Source organism: Eptatretus burgeri, chromosome 12 (assembly GCF_056783735.1).
Source record: "Eptatretus burgeri isolate ZD-2024b chromosome 12, Ebu_testis_v1, whole genome shotgun sequence".
NCBI classification, from domain to species: Eukaryota; Metazoa; Chordata; class Myxini; order Myxiniformes; family Myxinidae; genus Eptatretus; species Eptatretus burgeri.
Genome location: NC_140972.1, coordinates 30465956 through 30482428, shown reverse-complemented (window position 1 = coordinate 30482428; position 16473 = coordinate 30465956). Strand labels below are relative to the sequence as shown.

The 16473-nt window shown below is 42.3% G+C and overlaps 1 protein-coding gene across 1 annotated transcript; it reads right to left on the bottom strand.

Moving 5' to 3' along the window:
• Window positions 1-1792: 1792 nt before the first annotated feature.
• On the bottom strand, window positions 1793-6290 carry LOC147015351 (uncharacterized). The gene is made up of 3 exons (XM_085849104.1): window positions 6202-6290; window positions 5350-5430; window positions 1793-3246 (listed from the first exon to the last, which is right to left on the bottom strand). Exons 1-3 carry the CDS (start codon window positions 6288-6290, stop codon window positions 2202-2204), a joined length of 1215 nt encoding a protein of 404 aa, XP_085705230.1. The 3' UTR covers window positions 1793-2201.
• Window positions 6291-16473: the final 10183 nt, after the last annotated feature.

The following is a 16473-nucleotide window of genomic DNA, read 5'->3' as shown; positions in this document are numbered from 1 at the left end:
CTACCAAAATCACGAATCACTGCTCATCTTCACTCTTTCATTCCTCTTTTTTCCCGCCTTTGGAATAAACTTCCTCACTCTATTCTTTCCCATTCTTCCCTCCAGGCTTTCAAAACAGCTGTTCACCACCACCTCTTATCTTCCCCCATCCAAATCCTCGATCTTTTCTACCCCCGATAATCCACCCAAGCCCACTTCCTTCAATTCTCCTGCTTTCCTTCCTGAAAGTCCCTGTAATGTCCATCTTCTCTTCGCCATGTTCCCCATCCCATCCCCATCCCTCTCCCTTCCACAGTTCACCTAATGTGTCTGTTCCCCACTGTTTTGTCCCTTCCACTCCCGCCCCTCTTGTCTCATGCCTCCTTGCTGTGAGTTGTGTGTTAGCTCTCATACGAGCCTCGACCAAGGTATACAAAAAAAAAAAAAAAGTGGTGGCATTTCAAGTCTCCAAAATAAACCCAACTTTCCAAGTCTCCAAGGTATAAGCACATTCCTGTTGAGTTTCCAAGATACGTATCACATTGTGAGTTATCAAGCCAGAAGCCACATTTCAAGTCTCCAAAAATATAACCATCTATCCAAGACTCCAAGGTAGAATCACAATTTCCAGAAATATAGTGGGTTTCGGTGATAGATCTCACATAGTATAACTGTGGATCATCAAGTAAAACTCCATTTTTCCAATTTTTATGGGTTTCAGTGATAGATCTCACATAGTATAACTGTGGATAATCAAGGAAATCTCCATTTTTCCAATTTTGATGGGTTTCAGTGATAGATCTCACATAGTATAACTGTGGATCATCAAGGAAATCTCCATTTTTCCAATTTTTATGGGTTTCAGTGATAGATCTCACATAGTATAACTGTGGGTCATCAAGGAACTCTCCATTTTTTCCAATTTTTATGGGTTTCAGTGATAGATCTCACATAGTATAACTGTGGATCATCAAGGAAAACTCCATTTTTCAAAATGTCTGAAATTTGTGAGTCTCCAAGGTAAAACTTGTATTCTGGCTCATCAAGGTATAACTTGTTCAGGGGGTATTGTCTTGATAACTCACAATGAGTACTATTGTTGCAAAACTCTTTTTCAGGACTTTGCTGGTCTCCAAGGTATAACTCTTTGGTTGGGTCATCAAGGACGAACTCGTTCTGTGGGTCTTGGTCGCTCATAAGGTCTTCAACCAAGCCAACAATTTCACCCCAAGTTGTAGCAAAAGCAGTATTTTCATTTCGTATTTCAGATACAATTTCCTGTGAGAGAAAATAATAATGTATTCATCAAGTGATTTAATTATTAAATGAGTATGCTTCAATCAAACTTTGAAAAGAGGAAAATAAAATCTTACCTCAACAGATAAGAGGTTTGAATCCAGTTCATCAACTTGAAGGTTTAGTTCCATACAAGTCGTTGATCTCCAGGCAAGCACACAGCACACCACTGCCAGAAAAAAATGCTTAAAATGGAACCTGGGCTTGAGGCTTTTATTGGGAAAGACTGGTGGGTGTGGTTTCCTTTGGAAATTCCCTGGGCAAGCCCAGGCAAATTTTTCAAAAGCATAACAATGTAGAATTTTCTGGTGATTTCTTTGTGAGTCAGAGATGAACTGGAAATGATGTAAGAGTAGGCGGGGCTTATCAAAAGTGGGCATGGCTATGAAAACACCTCATTAAAAGTGGGCGGGGCTTAAGGAAAAGTGGGCGGGGTATATAAAAATCCATTAAAGTGGGCGGGGCTTAACAAAAAATAACCTGTGGCTCAGGAGGTGGTCAAACAAAAGCATTAAGAGAAGTTTATCATTTCGTAATGGCACAAAAGGGGTATCTTAAAAAATATAAATATTCAAATGTTTTATTTTTAAATATTTTAGATGGGGATTATTGTGCAAAGAAAATTAAACTATTCAAGGAATTTGAGAATGAACAAATCTTTATAGGTTCAATGAGTGAGTGAAACAATATGCATTGGTTATTTGAAAAAGAGTGTCCCTTGGCTTACATGTTTCAGATATTTCTTTAGAATCACCTTTAACAAATCACATTCCTACTTTACTACTTGAGCAAATCTTTATCCTATTGCATTGGTTATTTGAAAAAAAGTGTCCCTAGGTTAAAAGGGGAGACAAATAAATATACCTTGTGATAAAAAGGGGGTTTACTTTTTAGGGGGAAAAAATGAATCGCTGAAAATCCCCCATTCATTTACATGGGGAAAAGTGAGCCAGAATCAGTATATTCACCCTACTGATAGGCCTATGATAGCAGAGCAATATCAAAATATCAGTGTCTTGGGCGACAACAACAACTGGGGATTTACCACTTGCGACCAAGTACATTGCAGACCTAACAATCAGCGTGTCACAATCATCTTTTGCTTGGCGTACAGTGATATTGTGGCTTGCCATCTCTGCAGATATCATCATGATTAAGGCTCCTTTGTTCTTCTCATTTGCCAGGAAAACCTCTCTGCCACATGATATAGTCAATTCCGGTGTGACCCTCATGTCCGGAGAAACCTTCTTCCCAGCCATCCGCCGCATATGTTCATGGTCTTTCGTTGATGATTCCTCCCCGTAGCCATCAAACACTACAGTAGCATCCTTTAATTTGTTGTCAACATATCTGACATATGTATCAACTATAGTCTTGATGGTTGCACCGCTGGACCACTTTACCTGATGAAGTAGCCACCCTCCATCAATAACATGCATCTTGCTGTTTATGTCCATGTCAAGTTTTGTAGCTGTTTCCTTGAGCATCTTGCCAAATTCATGCTTTTTGGGTTTTATCATCATGCAATCCATTGTGAAGAGAGATGTTGGGACCGGGGTCAGCTCAAATTTGAACATGTGTTCGATCCCTTCATCTCTCTCTGCCATGAAAATCAGTCTATTGAAAAGAAGGGTCTTTTCGATGTAGATCTTCTTGTCGCCTACCTTTACTTTCTTCTGAAGTTCAGCCAGATTTTTGCATTTCTTTGCTGTCTTCATGCTCTTAACCGGTGACTCATTATCAAGACCCTTTTGCATTTCATGGCCTATCCTCACTGCATCATCACAGTTGACAATTGACTTGTCGGTAGTTATTACGCCACTAGACAGCGAAGTAATGGTGTTTGGGTCCTTTACCTGAAATGAAAAATGAAATATTATTTTACATAGCGAAAATGATAAGTAAATGTTCCACAAATAGTAACTGAAATGTGGAATGATTTCTGTGCTACTATCAGGAAATGAAACAGATCTATACTAACCTCTATGAAGGGGTTATCAGTTGAAAACCATGCAGAAATCAACTTGACGAGACAGGGGCTTGGAATCTTAATGAAATTTACATGAATCAAGTAAAAAATTTCTTTATCTTACCATGAACGTTGTCATCATTTACTGCTTGAGACACCTTTTGTCGCTTTGGTCTTGGCGCATGCTCTTGCTCCTCAACATCTGGCTCCTTTTGCATGAAAAGGGTTCGGCATCTACAACGGACTGTCATAGGAGTGTTGCTACTCCATTTTTGTTACAATCGCTCCAATAATGAAGAGTTGTTGATAAGTCTACACTGCTCTATTAGATTCTCATATCCCTTTCTGTACAACCTCTGTAGCTTTCCTGCTTCTGAAAAGTCCTCACTACATATTTGACATATATCCATCCTGGTAATTTTGTTATTTTATAGTATTGTTCCAAAGGCCTCAGGGAACTTTTGGGACATCTCACTGCACGGGGTAGTCAAGGTACATGTAGGCTAGCTAGGTTTTCTCAGTAATCACTCCTGAAACAAAGACAAAACAAAGACTTCATTCATGCAATCTATAGTGTTTTAGTCTAGGGTCAATGACATTTGATCCCATGAAAGGTAATTTCCCCCTCCCCCTCTGCTCTTGGAATAAATAATAACCCCCATATCCACCACGTAAGTTGAAATTAACCTCTTCGGTTTGTTTTTTGCTCATTTTTATATAATATGGTAATTTTCCTGTTATAAATATGACCTTTTAGTGATAAAACAGCTTTTTGACCTTTGACCTCATTTTCAGAGATCAGGATTTGGTCCCAAGGGTCAATAATTATCTCATGTCATCTTCTTTTGTAATTCTGTGCATTTTGACACCAAGATCATCTGTATACTAATATATCATGTTTTGTTGCTGAAATATAATTTTTAGTGATTTAGGCAGGGGTCAATGACCTTTGACCTCTAATAAAAAAGTTTCCCCAACCCCTATCCCCCCTTACTTTTTTTTGGAAGTTGTCCATACCCATACCCACCAAAATCAGTTGAAACTAGCTTCTTTGAAATTTTTTCACAGATTGACTAATATATGTCTAATTTAGGGTTACTACAAAGGCTTTTTCCTGGTCTGGAAAAACCAAACCAACATTTTTTCCTCAAGAGTGCAGATATCAATCATGTCACGCACAATAGGATTGATCAGGGTGTATAATTTCCCCAATCACGGGTCTGAGCCGGATGGTAAGAGCCTTTGAGAAAATTTTATAATCCGTGCAAAGCCATGATATAGGATGCCAGTTGCACGGTTGGTGAAGGTCACCTTTTTGGGGGACAAGGGCAAGTACAGCCCTGTGACAGCTTAATGGCAATAGATTCAATTGTACACCGTCAATCAGAACTTCATGTAACTGGTCCCAGGAGGTCCCAAAAGGTTTTATAAAGTTCTTCAGGCATTCCATCTAGTCCAGAGGCTTTGCCTGTTGGTAGAGTATGTCGGGCAGCCTGAAGTTCCTCCAAAGTTATTTCGTTGTCTTGTTGTACACATGCAGATTCTGATAAATTGGGTAGGGAAGAAGTCAGGGATTCCACAATCTCATTATCAGTGCTCTTGACTTGGTAGAGTTCAGAGAAGTAATCCTTGAGTGAAACTCTGATGTCTTTTTGGCAGTGCGTTATTCTTCCTTCCTTCGTCTTTAGTGAGGCTATCTGCTGACTTGTTTTTTTTTTCCCTACTTCCAGTCCGAAGAAGAATTTGGAGGAAGTATCCAAGTGATACAGATTTTCCATTCAGAGACGGATCAGAGCTCCCCTGGCTTGCTTTGCACAGAATCCAGCAAGAAGGGCTTTTTTCTTTGCGAGCAAAAAGTTGGTCCTTTCGATATTAGAGGCTGAGAGGTTAGATTGCAAAGATAATATTTCTCTGGCAACCAGGGATTGAAGGGCAGAGTCATGTCGAGTTTGATAAGCTCCGTATTGCTGGCAGAAGGATCTTATCTGTGCTTTGGCATTGTCCCACCATTGCACAAGACGGGGAAAGGAGGGTTTACGTTGGAGTAAAGTTCTCCAAAAAACACGAAAGACATCAAGGAACAAATGATCCTCGAGGAGGCTTACATTAAAAGCCCAGTAGGCAGCACCTCGGTTACAAATTGGTAGGTGAATGCAAAGTATGACCATATGATGGTCGAGAAACCACTGGGGGCAATACCAGTGTGGGTCACAATGTTTAAAAAACCATTACTAATATAAAAAAGGTTATACCTTGCGAGGGACAGACAGCCATCTAAACACCTACACCATGAATAATGTCGTGATGATGGATTACAAGTCCTCCAAATGTCAATAAGGGTGAAGGTTGTCAAAGTCCTAGACAGGGGCTTAATGCTCGCTGGGTGAGGCTCTTCCCCATTCCGATCAATAGAAGAATCCATCGTGCAGATAAAATCCCCTCCTAAACAAACAAATCCCTTAAAATCTAAGTGTGTGAGGGATGTTTCTAACTGCATAAAAAAACAAGTTCGATCCGTACTGTAACTCGGTGCAAAGACATTCAGTATTGTGTGTTTAAAACCATTAAGAGTTAAGGTGAGTGAGATTAAATATCCTCTAATAATTTCATTAAAAACAACAATGAGATTACAGAGAGAGGGATGTACAAAGATGGCTACCCCAGCTCTGGGACACTCTAAACTGCTGAAGAACCATCTCCCTTTCATCATTCTCTCGAATTCGCTCATACAGGAGGAGCTACATCTGGTTTCCTGGAAGAGTAAAAATTCAATGTGGTTCTTCAATACAAACTCCTTTACTTCAGCTTTACGAGCGTCCTTTACTTCATAAGTTCGAGCGTCCTCCATTAATGTTTAAAGTAGAAACCGAGAAAGCCATAGTGTGGAATTTTGAAAAAGACATCAGTTAAATTGGCCGGCTTATGGACACAGTAGTTTCCTTGTTTTCAAAACCCACTTCCTCAGACGAAACATTTGTGGCTCAGTCATGCCAAACTGCTCGGACTGAAGGAGCAGCCACTTTGCAGAGGTAATAAAACTGTGCATGTCTTGAAAGGAGTCTTGAATTTGAACATGTCTCTTATGGAAGGTGTGCTGTAAAAATTTTATGATCTCCTGGGGAGGGGGGGACACAGTTGGAACACCCTCTAGCTCCTGAAATAAGCCTGGATCATTCCAGACTTCATACTATCACCAGAGGCAATCGACGAGGTCCCGTCAGAATCATAGTCTGATTGGTGGTGCATACTTGAACCATGCACCATAGGTGGAGCAGTCATTTCCATTTCTGCTGCGAGGGAGAAAGCCGTGACCGAAGCAGAACACGCACAATCCACATCTGTAACATCCGGAGTTGTCTGGAATGCAGATGTCTCAGCCACTACACTTTTGGTAGCGAGAGGGACCAACATAGGCTCACTTTCAATGTCGATGATGTCAGCAACCACTGATGTGGCCACATCTACCTCTTGGGGCACAACACCACCCTCTTGTACATGCTCGTGCTCATCCTGTACATGATCAGGAGCACTGTCAACATCCACTGGAGCTGGAACAGCAAATTTGTTTTCCGTTTCCAAAACAGCGAGCGAGCTGACTGTGTCTACATGAAAGCCGTGTAGTTTGCTCGATGGCGCTAGCTTTTTAGGAACGCTCACCATTACATCATGACCGTTGATGTTAGGACGCTTGTTTCTTCGGGAGTGAACGGTGACAAAACCCTCGTCATCTACCTGAGATTCTTTAACTTCTGCATTTGTTTTCCAGGGCTGATTACTGGGTTGTGTCTACACGTTCCACCACTCAAGATGTACCACTGGTGCTTGGCTTGGGTTCTGCACCTCCAGGTGCATCATTGGTGCTTGTTCTGGGCTCCTGGCATTGAGAGTCCTCATTCGGTTTCACACATTGAGACTCACCATGAGGAATGTTTGGTTTTGGACATGCATTCTTTAAATGTCCAAGCTCACCACAAATAAAGCATACCATCACTTGAGTAGCAATATAAACTCGGTAGCTATGATCTTTATATTCAAGACTCACAGCAGTACTAAGTGACAGTGCACCATTCTTCAACACAATCTAACAATGGGGTTGGAACGACATAATGTGTCGAACCGAAACGCCAGAATGCAAACGTAAAGGGATCATGGATAGGTGTGATACAACCGTCCCAAAATAACTTAAAGCAGAGATAATCTCCTCGCTTTTAAAGAAAGGTGGAATATTTGATATAACAATTTTAACAGCAGGTGTGTCCAAAGGACTTACAGAAACAAAAAGATCCGGCGGGAGAGGCAAGCCGGTTTCGACCGTCTGAGCAACATATCGCTCCGCTAATGTCTCCAGCACAACACGTTGATTCATCCTCGACGCTGCGAGAATGTTTTCGAGCCCAATGAGCTCTACGAAACCCATTACGACATCATCAACACTCACTCCATCGGGTGGACAAACTATGACCCCATTCTTTGGAGTGAGTTCCCCATACACACTCTGATGCAAACGTACATTTGCCATAATGTAAAACAATACAAAGTAAATTGAAGGATCAAGAAACCAAAAGCAAAACCTGCCACAAGCAAAACGAGCACATGGAGGGAAACAAAAGATGAATAAGAATGAAGTATTTTGCGAAGAAAAAGGCTAAACGGAGAAATACAGCAAGTAGTAAAGCAGGCCCGAAAACCAGGAAGTCCTGAACAGGCCTGCGAAACATTTACTGTGCACACTCTCTTTCTCTCTCCTGTCTCAACAAAGAAAGGAAACACAGGGGAAAACTTCACACACCCAAACAACGATACAAGGGTAGCGAAAAGGGGACAGGAAAAACACCAACACGACACAGTACTCACAGCTTCACTCACAGCTTCACTCACAGAGCCGCCATGATGCCACACCCATGCACAACTCACCAACAACAGAGAGGAGAGAGAGAGGAGAGAGAGGGGATAGAGGAGAGAGAGGGGAGAGAGGAGAGAGAGGGGAGAGAATCCATCGAGTGTGATTTCCGAGGGTTAAAAGACATATTCCAAGTGCTTGACCAGTTTGTGATTTTGTCATTGTCTGAGGAGAGGGAAGAGCCCTCTCTGTCAGAAGGATGAGTGATGTCTCAGCAGAGAGTGGAGTCATCAGCAAAGAGATAAAGAGGATTTTCCAGAGTCAGGAAGATCATTGATGAAGATGAGGAATAAGAATGTACCTATAACACTGCCTTGAGGTACTCCAGCCTTGACAGGGAGAGGATATGAAAGGGTTCTTTTGAGAGCCAAACATTGACTTCGAGAGTGGAGGAAGTCAGTAATCCAATAGTGGAGATGGCCTTTGATTCCTGAGGCAGACAGTTTGGAAAGCAAGGTGGGATGCCAAACTGTATCGAAAGCATGAGATATGTCCAGAGAGATGGCCCTGATCTCATTTCTGATATTGAGGGCCTCCATTCATGGTTGGGAGAGCAGAAGCAGCATGTCCAAGGTAGTCTGACAAGGTCTGAATCCAAATTGATGACCTGAGATGAGGCTGTTGGAGAAAAGGAATGATTTTATGTCAACTTTGATGATGGATTCCATAACCTTGTTGATGATTGGAAGTAAGCTAATGGGGCTGTAGTTAAGGGGATCTGTTTTTGTATGTTTTATGCAATGCTGTGATGTTGGCTGATTTTCAAGCAGATGGAAGATGACCTATGGTAAATGACAGGGTGAAAAGTGTGGAGGGAGGAAGTACAAGAGCAGCACAGCAGGTTTTTAGGACATGAGTGCAGATGCCGTCTGGTCCAATTGCAGAGTCAGAGTTGAGAGTTGCCAGAAACATTTCCACATTCTCAGATGCAAAAGACACAGAATTCAGGAGTGGTTGGGTATGACTGGGAAGGATGGGGACAGAGAGGGAGGGCTTAGGGACACAACATTTAGAAGCAAACACAGAATTGATGCATTCGGCCTTCTCATGCGCAGATTCGACTGTGGTACCATTTGAAGTGAGGGAAGGGATAGAAGGGGAGCATGCACCAGAGATAGACTTGATAATGTGCCCCAAGGTTTTAGAGGAGGGAGAGAAGTTTGAAAGGTCATTTTTGAGATATTGGACAGATGTTGTTTTCTGGTTCTCTTGAGGGTAGATACACACTTGTTGGCTTTGCAGAATGATCTGAGGTTGCCTTAGGTTGTTTTAAGTGAGAATGCTTTTCTTTTCTTTTTCGCTTTTCAGGAGGAGAATGCAAGTTGTTTTAAGGCAACTGCCTCACCACAGCATTCAGAGTACTCAGAGTAGGAGGATGGTTAAGATAATTTAAAACGAGATGGGATAAGTCTGTGCATAAGAGAGAGCAGGTTTCTGTGGAAGAATTCCATTGCTAAATTAATATCTGGGGCGGTATATATCGGAGACCAGTCCTGAAGTGTGATGACTGCATGCAGTCTCTGCCAGATTTGTCAGCGCTGAAGCTGTTCTCTGAGAATGGCCAGAGAGATGTTGACCTTCACAAGCACATGATCAGATCAGCCAATTGGGACAGAGACAAGCAAAATACATTGGTGGGGAAGTTGGTCATCACCAAATCCAGAAGGGAAAATTTTCCATTGGGAGAAATCTGGGTGGGAAAATTCACGGGTTGATCCAGTCCCATGGAATCACAGAAGCCATGTGCAGAAGTGCCATGGCTGGTGAGAGAGGAACCAACATCCATCCAATTAGCATGGTGACAATTGAAATCACCACATTTGAGAAAGAGAGTTTGGATGAGCGATCAAAAGCTGGGCCATATCGTCTGAGAGAGAGGGATGTACATGGAGTCATCACTGTTTGGAGGAGAGTACAACACACTGACAAACATGAGGTGGGAGTGGAGGCGAAGTCACAGCCAGAGATACTCCTGGGGTTTGGGAGGTGTAAGAGTAGTACACGGAGAGTGAGAAATGGAGTTTTTTTATGCACAATGCAACTCCGCCACCAGGACATGTTTCATGTCAATCAAACTGGAGAAGACAATCATCATGGAGAGACACTAAGGAGACAGGGACATCCTGTGGGAGGAAGGATTCTGTTAAATAGATGATGTCTGGTTTATCGGCAGTGGCCTGGAATGAGAGATTTGTCATGTTGGAACTCCGGATGTTTGAGGTCCACACAGTTAGGAGCAGGGGAAGAGTAGCTGCTGATAGGACGTAGGGATGTGGAAATGAAAGAGTGTAGAGTGGGGGCAAGCCCAAGGGTGTGTGGGGAGGGGGTGAAGCCAGGAGGGGCAGGGGCAAAGCTGGGAGGGGGAGGAATTTGGGAGGAGGGGGAGCCAATAGGGGGCATGGCGATGTTTCTACTTGAGAGTGGGCAGGACAAGGGGGAGCAGATGGGGGGGATGAAACTGACATGGAGGAGTTTGACACCATGAATGGACGTGAAAGGAAATTTTTTGTCGTGTGCACACAGTCTTTGCAAAATTGACAACTCAGGATTCCCAGACTGGATAACCTGCGACAGGCTTCATCGGTGGGGTGGTGGTGGTGGTGAGAATGTTTTTAATTAAAGGCATGGAGGAAAATTTGGCTGCAAGTGAAAGTGGAGGCTGGATGAACTAAGCGTTTAGTTTAGGAGTGAGGAGGTTTGGGGAAATAAGCCTCGTGAAAGAGAAAATAAAGAGGTTTTGAAGAAGAATAAGAAAAATGAATGAGTTGTTTCTGATGGAGTAAAAAGCAGAGCAAGGCATTTTCATTTGCATTCATCCACCACTTTCCCTCATAATTACTCTTCATATATCTATTTCTTAAACATTCCCTCCTGTCATCCTGCCAATGCTCATCCCCTTCCTTTTGTCAATTTTAATTCTCTCAATTTAGTCCTCAGTGCATACCTAGTAAATACATGGCCCCTTTAATGCCCTTTTCTTTCACGGTAAATGCAGGGACAACTTTACTCTTACTGTGAGCGGCTTACTCCGACAACCTACATTGTGCACTGTGATGAAACAAGTCGATGCTAAAAAATCCCACATAAAAGTGATGTTATATATGGTGAGATTGTTCAGGATAATCAAACACAATTGGTTTGCTTTATTCTTCCGATGAAAAGGCACAACTACCTTTCTTAATTAGTTGCAATAGCTCTAATTTTACGTAATCTGATTCAAAAGAAGTCAGCCATCAGGTGATAGTGCCCCCCCCGCCCCCCAATATTATTCTGCATTCACTAAATCCCATTAATTTACACCATAAGAGTAAATGTCATTCCGGTGTAAGATGGTTAATGTAGTGTTTTCAGTGATTTGTAGTAAAATCGTTAACTGATTACCACTTGAATCTCCAGCCACACAACGTTCACATTGAACTGGTTTTGTTTTGCTCAAGGACTTGGTGTGTTTTGAATGGTTGAAGATGAGAAGCTTTGTTTTGTGGGACAATTAGCATGACAATATGGCTATTCAGTCTCCTCCTGGAAGGCCCGACTCTAAAACTGCTTGGGGTCACCAGAATCGTCCGTCAGGGTGACTGCTCTCCAATTACTGTAACTATCCCTCCGAATCCATACATTAGACACTCTACGGGTTTGTTAGATGCAATATAATGGAGGTTGTGTATTGACCCTTGTGGTGTTTGGGAAAGCCGAGGACCTCCGTTACCCGACTTGGAAGCAAAGTTTGCTAAACCTGGAGAGAAATAGGAGAAAATGTTGAAAATATTAATTCAAGTAGAGACGTCATATTTTGGTGTCAGTGGAAACCAAAACGTTTTTGAATGAATATATTCACAGTTGATCAAACTTGTGGTATGGCGGTGAGTGGCTGCTTTGGGGTCGTGCAGAGAATTGAGGGAAGGAAAAGGGGAAAGGGGGCACAAAGTCAAACAATTCGAGCTCTTTTTCTCACGATGTTAAATTCAATTTAGCTTCATGAACACGCTACCCTCAATGCATGTCTTTGTCTCTCTCACTCCCCTGCCTCCCTAATCCCATCCCATCCCACTTTTCCCCATCCCATCCCATCCCCCTTTCCACATGCTCTCCAACCCACCAGGCTTTGTCCACAGTGGCCTACATTATTTTCACGCCGGGTCAAGATGCAAGACCCGTTTTGAGGGTCGCGCTATGCCCCGGCACCTAGGCCAATTGACAACCTCGCCTACAAGCTCACAAAAGTTTATGCCTTGCCACGTACACTCCCCTCGGAGATTATTGGCCTCTGTAACATGTGCTGTTGGAATTTTTTGGAACTTTATCGGTTCTTTTTCTGTTTTCCTTTAAGTCTTTGTCCAAGCATCGGTGTTTTGCCATTAACACAAGCTCTTTTTAAGGCATATGTCGGGCAGGTCTCTTCTAGTTCCCCCAAAAGCCTGTGCAGAGCAATTCGGTGAACAGGAAAAGGTGCAGAGCTTCTGTCCCATTTTGAGTTTGTATCAGCAATTGGAAAATCCCTGTCGCTCATCATTGTCACAAATCACAACCAGCGACGGGGGATTTTTAAGGCTTAATGGCCTCCTCCTGCATTGAAGTTCCTTTTAAAGGAACTAATTGTATCATCATCATAATTATCATCAATGTCCCATAATCTTTATGGAGCAGCGGACATCGATGTATGCACCGTTCCTTCTGAGGGGTAGTGCACACATCGATGCATTGCCCTGGCTATGAAACACCTGGGTGGCAGTTTATATTGCTGAGTCGAGACTCAAATGCAGGATAGATAGCTCAGAGGTCACTTCTTACTCACTTACTTCCAAGCTCGCCTGCCAGCCGAAAGCAGCAACTCACATTAGGGTGCTTCATAATAAGGGGTAAAAAAATAAAAGTATGAATATTCATGCTCCCTGGGTGTGCCTTTGTTCCATTTGACAGTAGAAATATACACACCAAATATGAAGCAGATTGGAGGATGTTTAGAGGTTCCTCAAGTTGGCACAATATTGTGGAAATTTGCCAAACTATAACTGACAACTTGCTGTCGAATATGCACAACGCAGTACACTTCACAATTAATATGGTTGTTTGATATTTTCAAAAACCACAGCAGTCATATAGGATGAAAGAATAGTTTTTCCAAGGAGACCTAGATGAGCTTTTTGACATTGCAGTGCAAAATGCCCTCTCCATAATGGACATAATTGTGCCAACTTGAGGAACCCCTAAATATCATGGAATTTTGTTCATTTTTGACCTATAAGTTCTTATGGGGTATTGGATCAAAGGCAAAATCAGGGAGCAGCAAAAATCAAACTTTCATTTTTTTGGAACACCCTAACTCACATACATGCAAAACATATTCCAGCCAAACATGTTTCAAATATGTTTTGTGGAATAATGCAGATGCTATGAGCTGGAGGGTTGTACATCCCCCCCCCTCCCCTCCCACGAATGACCCAATCTCTGAATTTATACTGTGTTCATCAAGGATCGCTCGAATACAAACAAAATCTGCCAGTTGCTCACATGTGGGAAAGCAAATGGCGGGTAGATGTTTCTTATAATAAGTGGTTTATTATCATTAAAAAAAATACGGGATTGGGTCGGGGAGAGACAAGACACGATAAATATCCAGAACAGACCAGGTGCTCAAAAGACAGATGAATAGGGAGCACACATACACAATTCAGGAAAACAACAAAACCTCACAATGGTGCCAAATTACTGGACTCAAACCAGAACAAAAGGGCAAGTGGGGACTTGTGCAGGCACAGATTGGTCATGGCTGCAGGAAAATGGTGTGGTGCAGGATCAAGGTATGGCTCAGGGAAGGAAATTGACGATGAGGAGCGATGGCCGGAGATGGCGTTCGCGTCTCTTGAACAGGTCCTTCATCGATGAGCCACAAAACAGAGAGAGATTTCTTCTATAGTTTCATCTCCACGAGTGTGTACATGCACGGACATAGCTTTGAAGCCCGAATGGACCAGCGGTGTGCTGGTCCCTCTCATTGGCCACCTGCACCCTGTAGGCAGCGCTATCTTTCGGCCCATCCTGCACTGAGGTGACCTCTCATAAAAATGTCCCCCCCCCCTCAACCAGAGCCCTCTTCAGCTAACTGCACCATCCTGGCCTTCATTTCTCTGGCCAAACAGCCCATGATGATGTTCATTAAAGTGCTGACACATTCCTGGTGCCTTTGTGCCCAAGTCCTCCACTTGGCCTCTCCTGTAAATGAGGTTCTACACAATGCAATCGAAACCTGTTGTACTCTAATTAACTTTATAATCATCGCCTCCTCGGTGCACGTTTTACAATCTAACTTACCACCTACATGTCCTCAACACGGGCCGAAATGTAAGCTTATCGAGCACATTGACCATGCTCATTTCTCAACACGTTCTATCCATGGATCTTCCCAGCTCAACCCCCCTTCAACAACAGTATTCCAGCCAAATATGTTTCGAAGCATTTGTGGAATTTTTGTTGTCTCAAAATTGAACACAGCAGAGGGCAATGAATATGGAACTCCTTTCTTTCACTTCCAAGCAATGTTTCACGAGCTTGGTCGGACGTGGCGATTAAATGAGGAACTGTCAGAAAAAACACATGAACTTAAGAAAACAAATGTCACATAAACGTCAGCATGGGTTGTCAGTTTTTTTAACAGCAAAGAAAAGATTTTCATATTCAGGATATGATGGGATTAAGGAATGATTGGAGTCAGACAAATCTTGTTTTTTTTTTGTTCTGTTGTTGAAGTAGAAGAGGATAGAAGTGGTGTGTTTGTGTGCATGTGTGTTGTTTCTTCTCTTGCAGAGCCCTAACTTCCTCCAATTACATTAAAAATCATTCATTAATGCTTTGTTTCTCCAATCTATTCATCTTATTAAATATTTTCAAGTGTTTGTGTGTTTGTTTATGCATTTGTGTTATTCTTTCACGGCTGAACCTTCGCACCTAGAGGCCCAAATTTTGAATGTCTGCACCCAGTCGGGTAGTGCTGGGTATACTCCCCTTACCCCTCCCCACTCCAGGCAGCGTCAGATTTTATATGTTTTTATATAACATGACCGGATTTTAAAAAACATCCTCTGCTCGTTTAAAATATTTTTGGTTTATTACTGCTTTCCAAATTGTCATTGTGTGCCTGTCAACCCTCATGGATTATGTTGCTTTGGTGGCTATGGTGTGGGCTTGATGGACGGAATTGCCTTTTCCTGCTTTTTATTATATTTTGTGTCACAGACATAATTTAAATATAAATATAATAGTTGCGTTTTGTGAAGACACTTTCATTGTTCTACATATCTTTCCTAAAAGAGAGCCATTTTTCTATCTGTCTATCTGTCTGTCTGTCTCTCTGTATATGTCTCCATTTTAGCTCACCTGGACTTGTCAGGTGAGCTTATGCGGTCAAGCAGTGTCCATACGTGAGTGAGTGAGTGAGTCAGTCAGTCAGTCCGTCCGTAAACATTTAAGTTATTATCTCTTGAACCAAACACGGGATTTTGATGAAACTTCGCCAGAAGCTTCATAGCTGATGCCAAACTAAGGTATATTGACTGCATCAAAATCTACGGTCATTAAACAGGTCTGCAGGGGTTTTTTTTGACCTACCCGTCAAAATAGGTATTTGCTCTCTTCTCCGAGCACACATAATTTTGATGAAACTTGACCACAACCTTCATCACCTGAAATCTATCAAAGTGTATCAACTGAATCAAAATCTGCACTCATTAAGGGGGTCTACAAGGGGTTTTTTGACCCCTCCCTCCCCCCCCAAAAAAGTATTTGCTCTCTTTTCCTAACACACAATTTTGATGAAGGTTGACCATAACCTTCATCACACATGATGTACCAAAGTATATCAACTGTATCAAAATCTGCACTTATTCAAGGGGTCTACAGGGTTGGTTAGGTTGGGGGGGGGGGTTCAACAAATAAGTGTTTGCTCTCTTCTCCGAAACTACACACACGATTTTGATGAAACTTGACCACAACCTTCATCATCCGTGATGAACCAAGATTTGTTCACAGCATTAAAAAAAATCAAGGTCTAAGGGGGGTATGAGTGACTGTTGCTCCTGATCCATTTGAGCGTCAGGACACGCAGTCATCCTATTTTTTTCTCAGAGATGGCTGAATGGATCTTCATCAAACTTTCAGAGGTGAATCAGCGAGTGCCCGGGAGTGTTTTCGTCAAAAATGTTTGAATTTTTTTATGACTATCGTGCCTAAGCTCTGTGTGAAAAGTATTATCAAATGATCCCAACCCCCATGCCTTAAAACGTGGAGGAAAGTGTTTTAGGCATCCACGAAAAAAAATTCATTAATTTCTTCA

Excerpts from the sequence above, each read along its gene's own strand:
- LOC147015351 (XM_085849104.1), bottom strand. The coding sequence starts at position 6,290 with ATGCACAGTTTTATTACCTCTGCAAAGTGGCTGCTCCTTCAGTCCGAG. Across the intron at positions 5,431-6,201 it reads CAAATGTTTCGTCTGAGGAA|TGGTTTCTCGACCATCATAT; the intron begins GTGGGTTTTGAA and ends TATTGCCCCCAG. Across the intron at positions 3,247-5,349 it reads CTGCCTACTGGGCTTTTAAT|ATCTGTTTCATTTCCTGATA; the intron begins GTAAGCCTCCTC and ends AGGTTAGTATAG.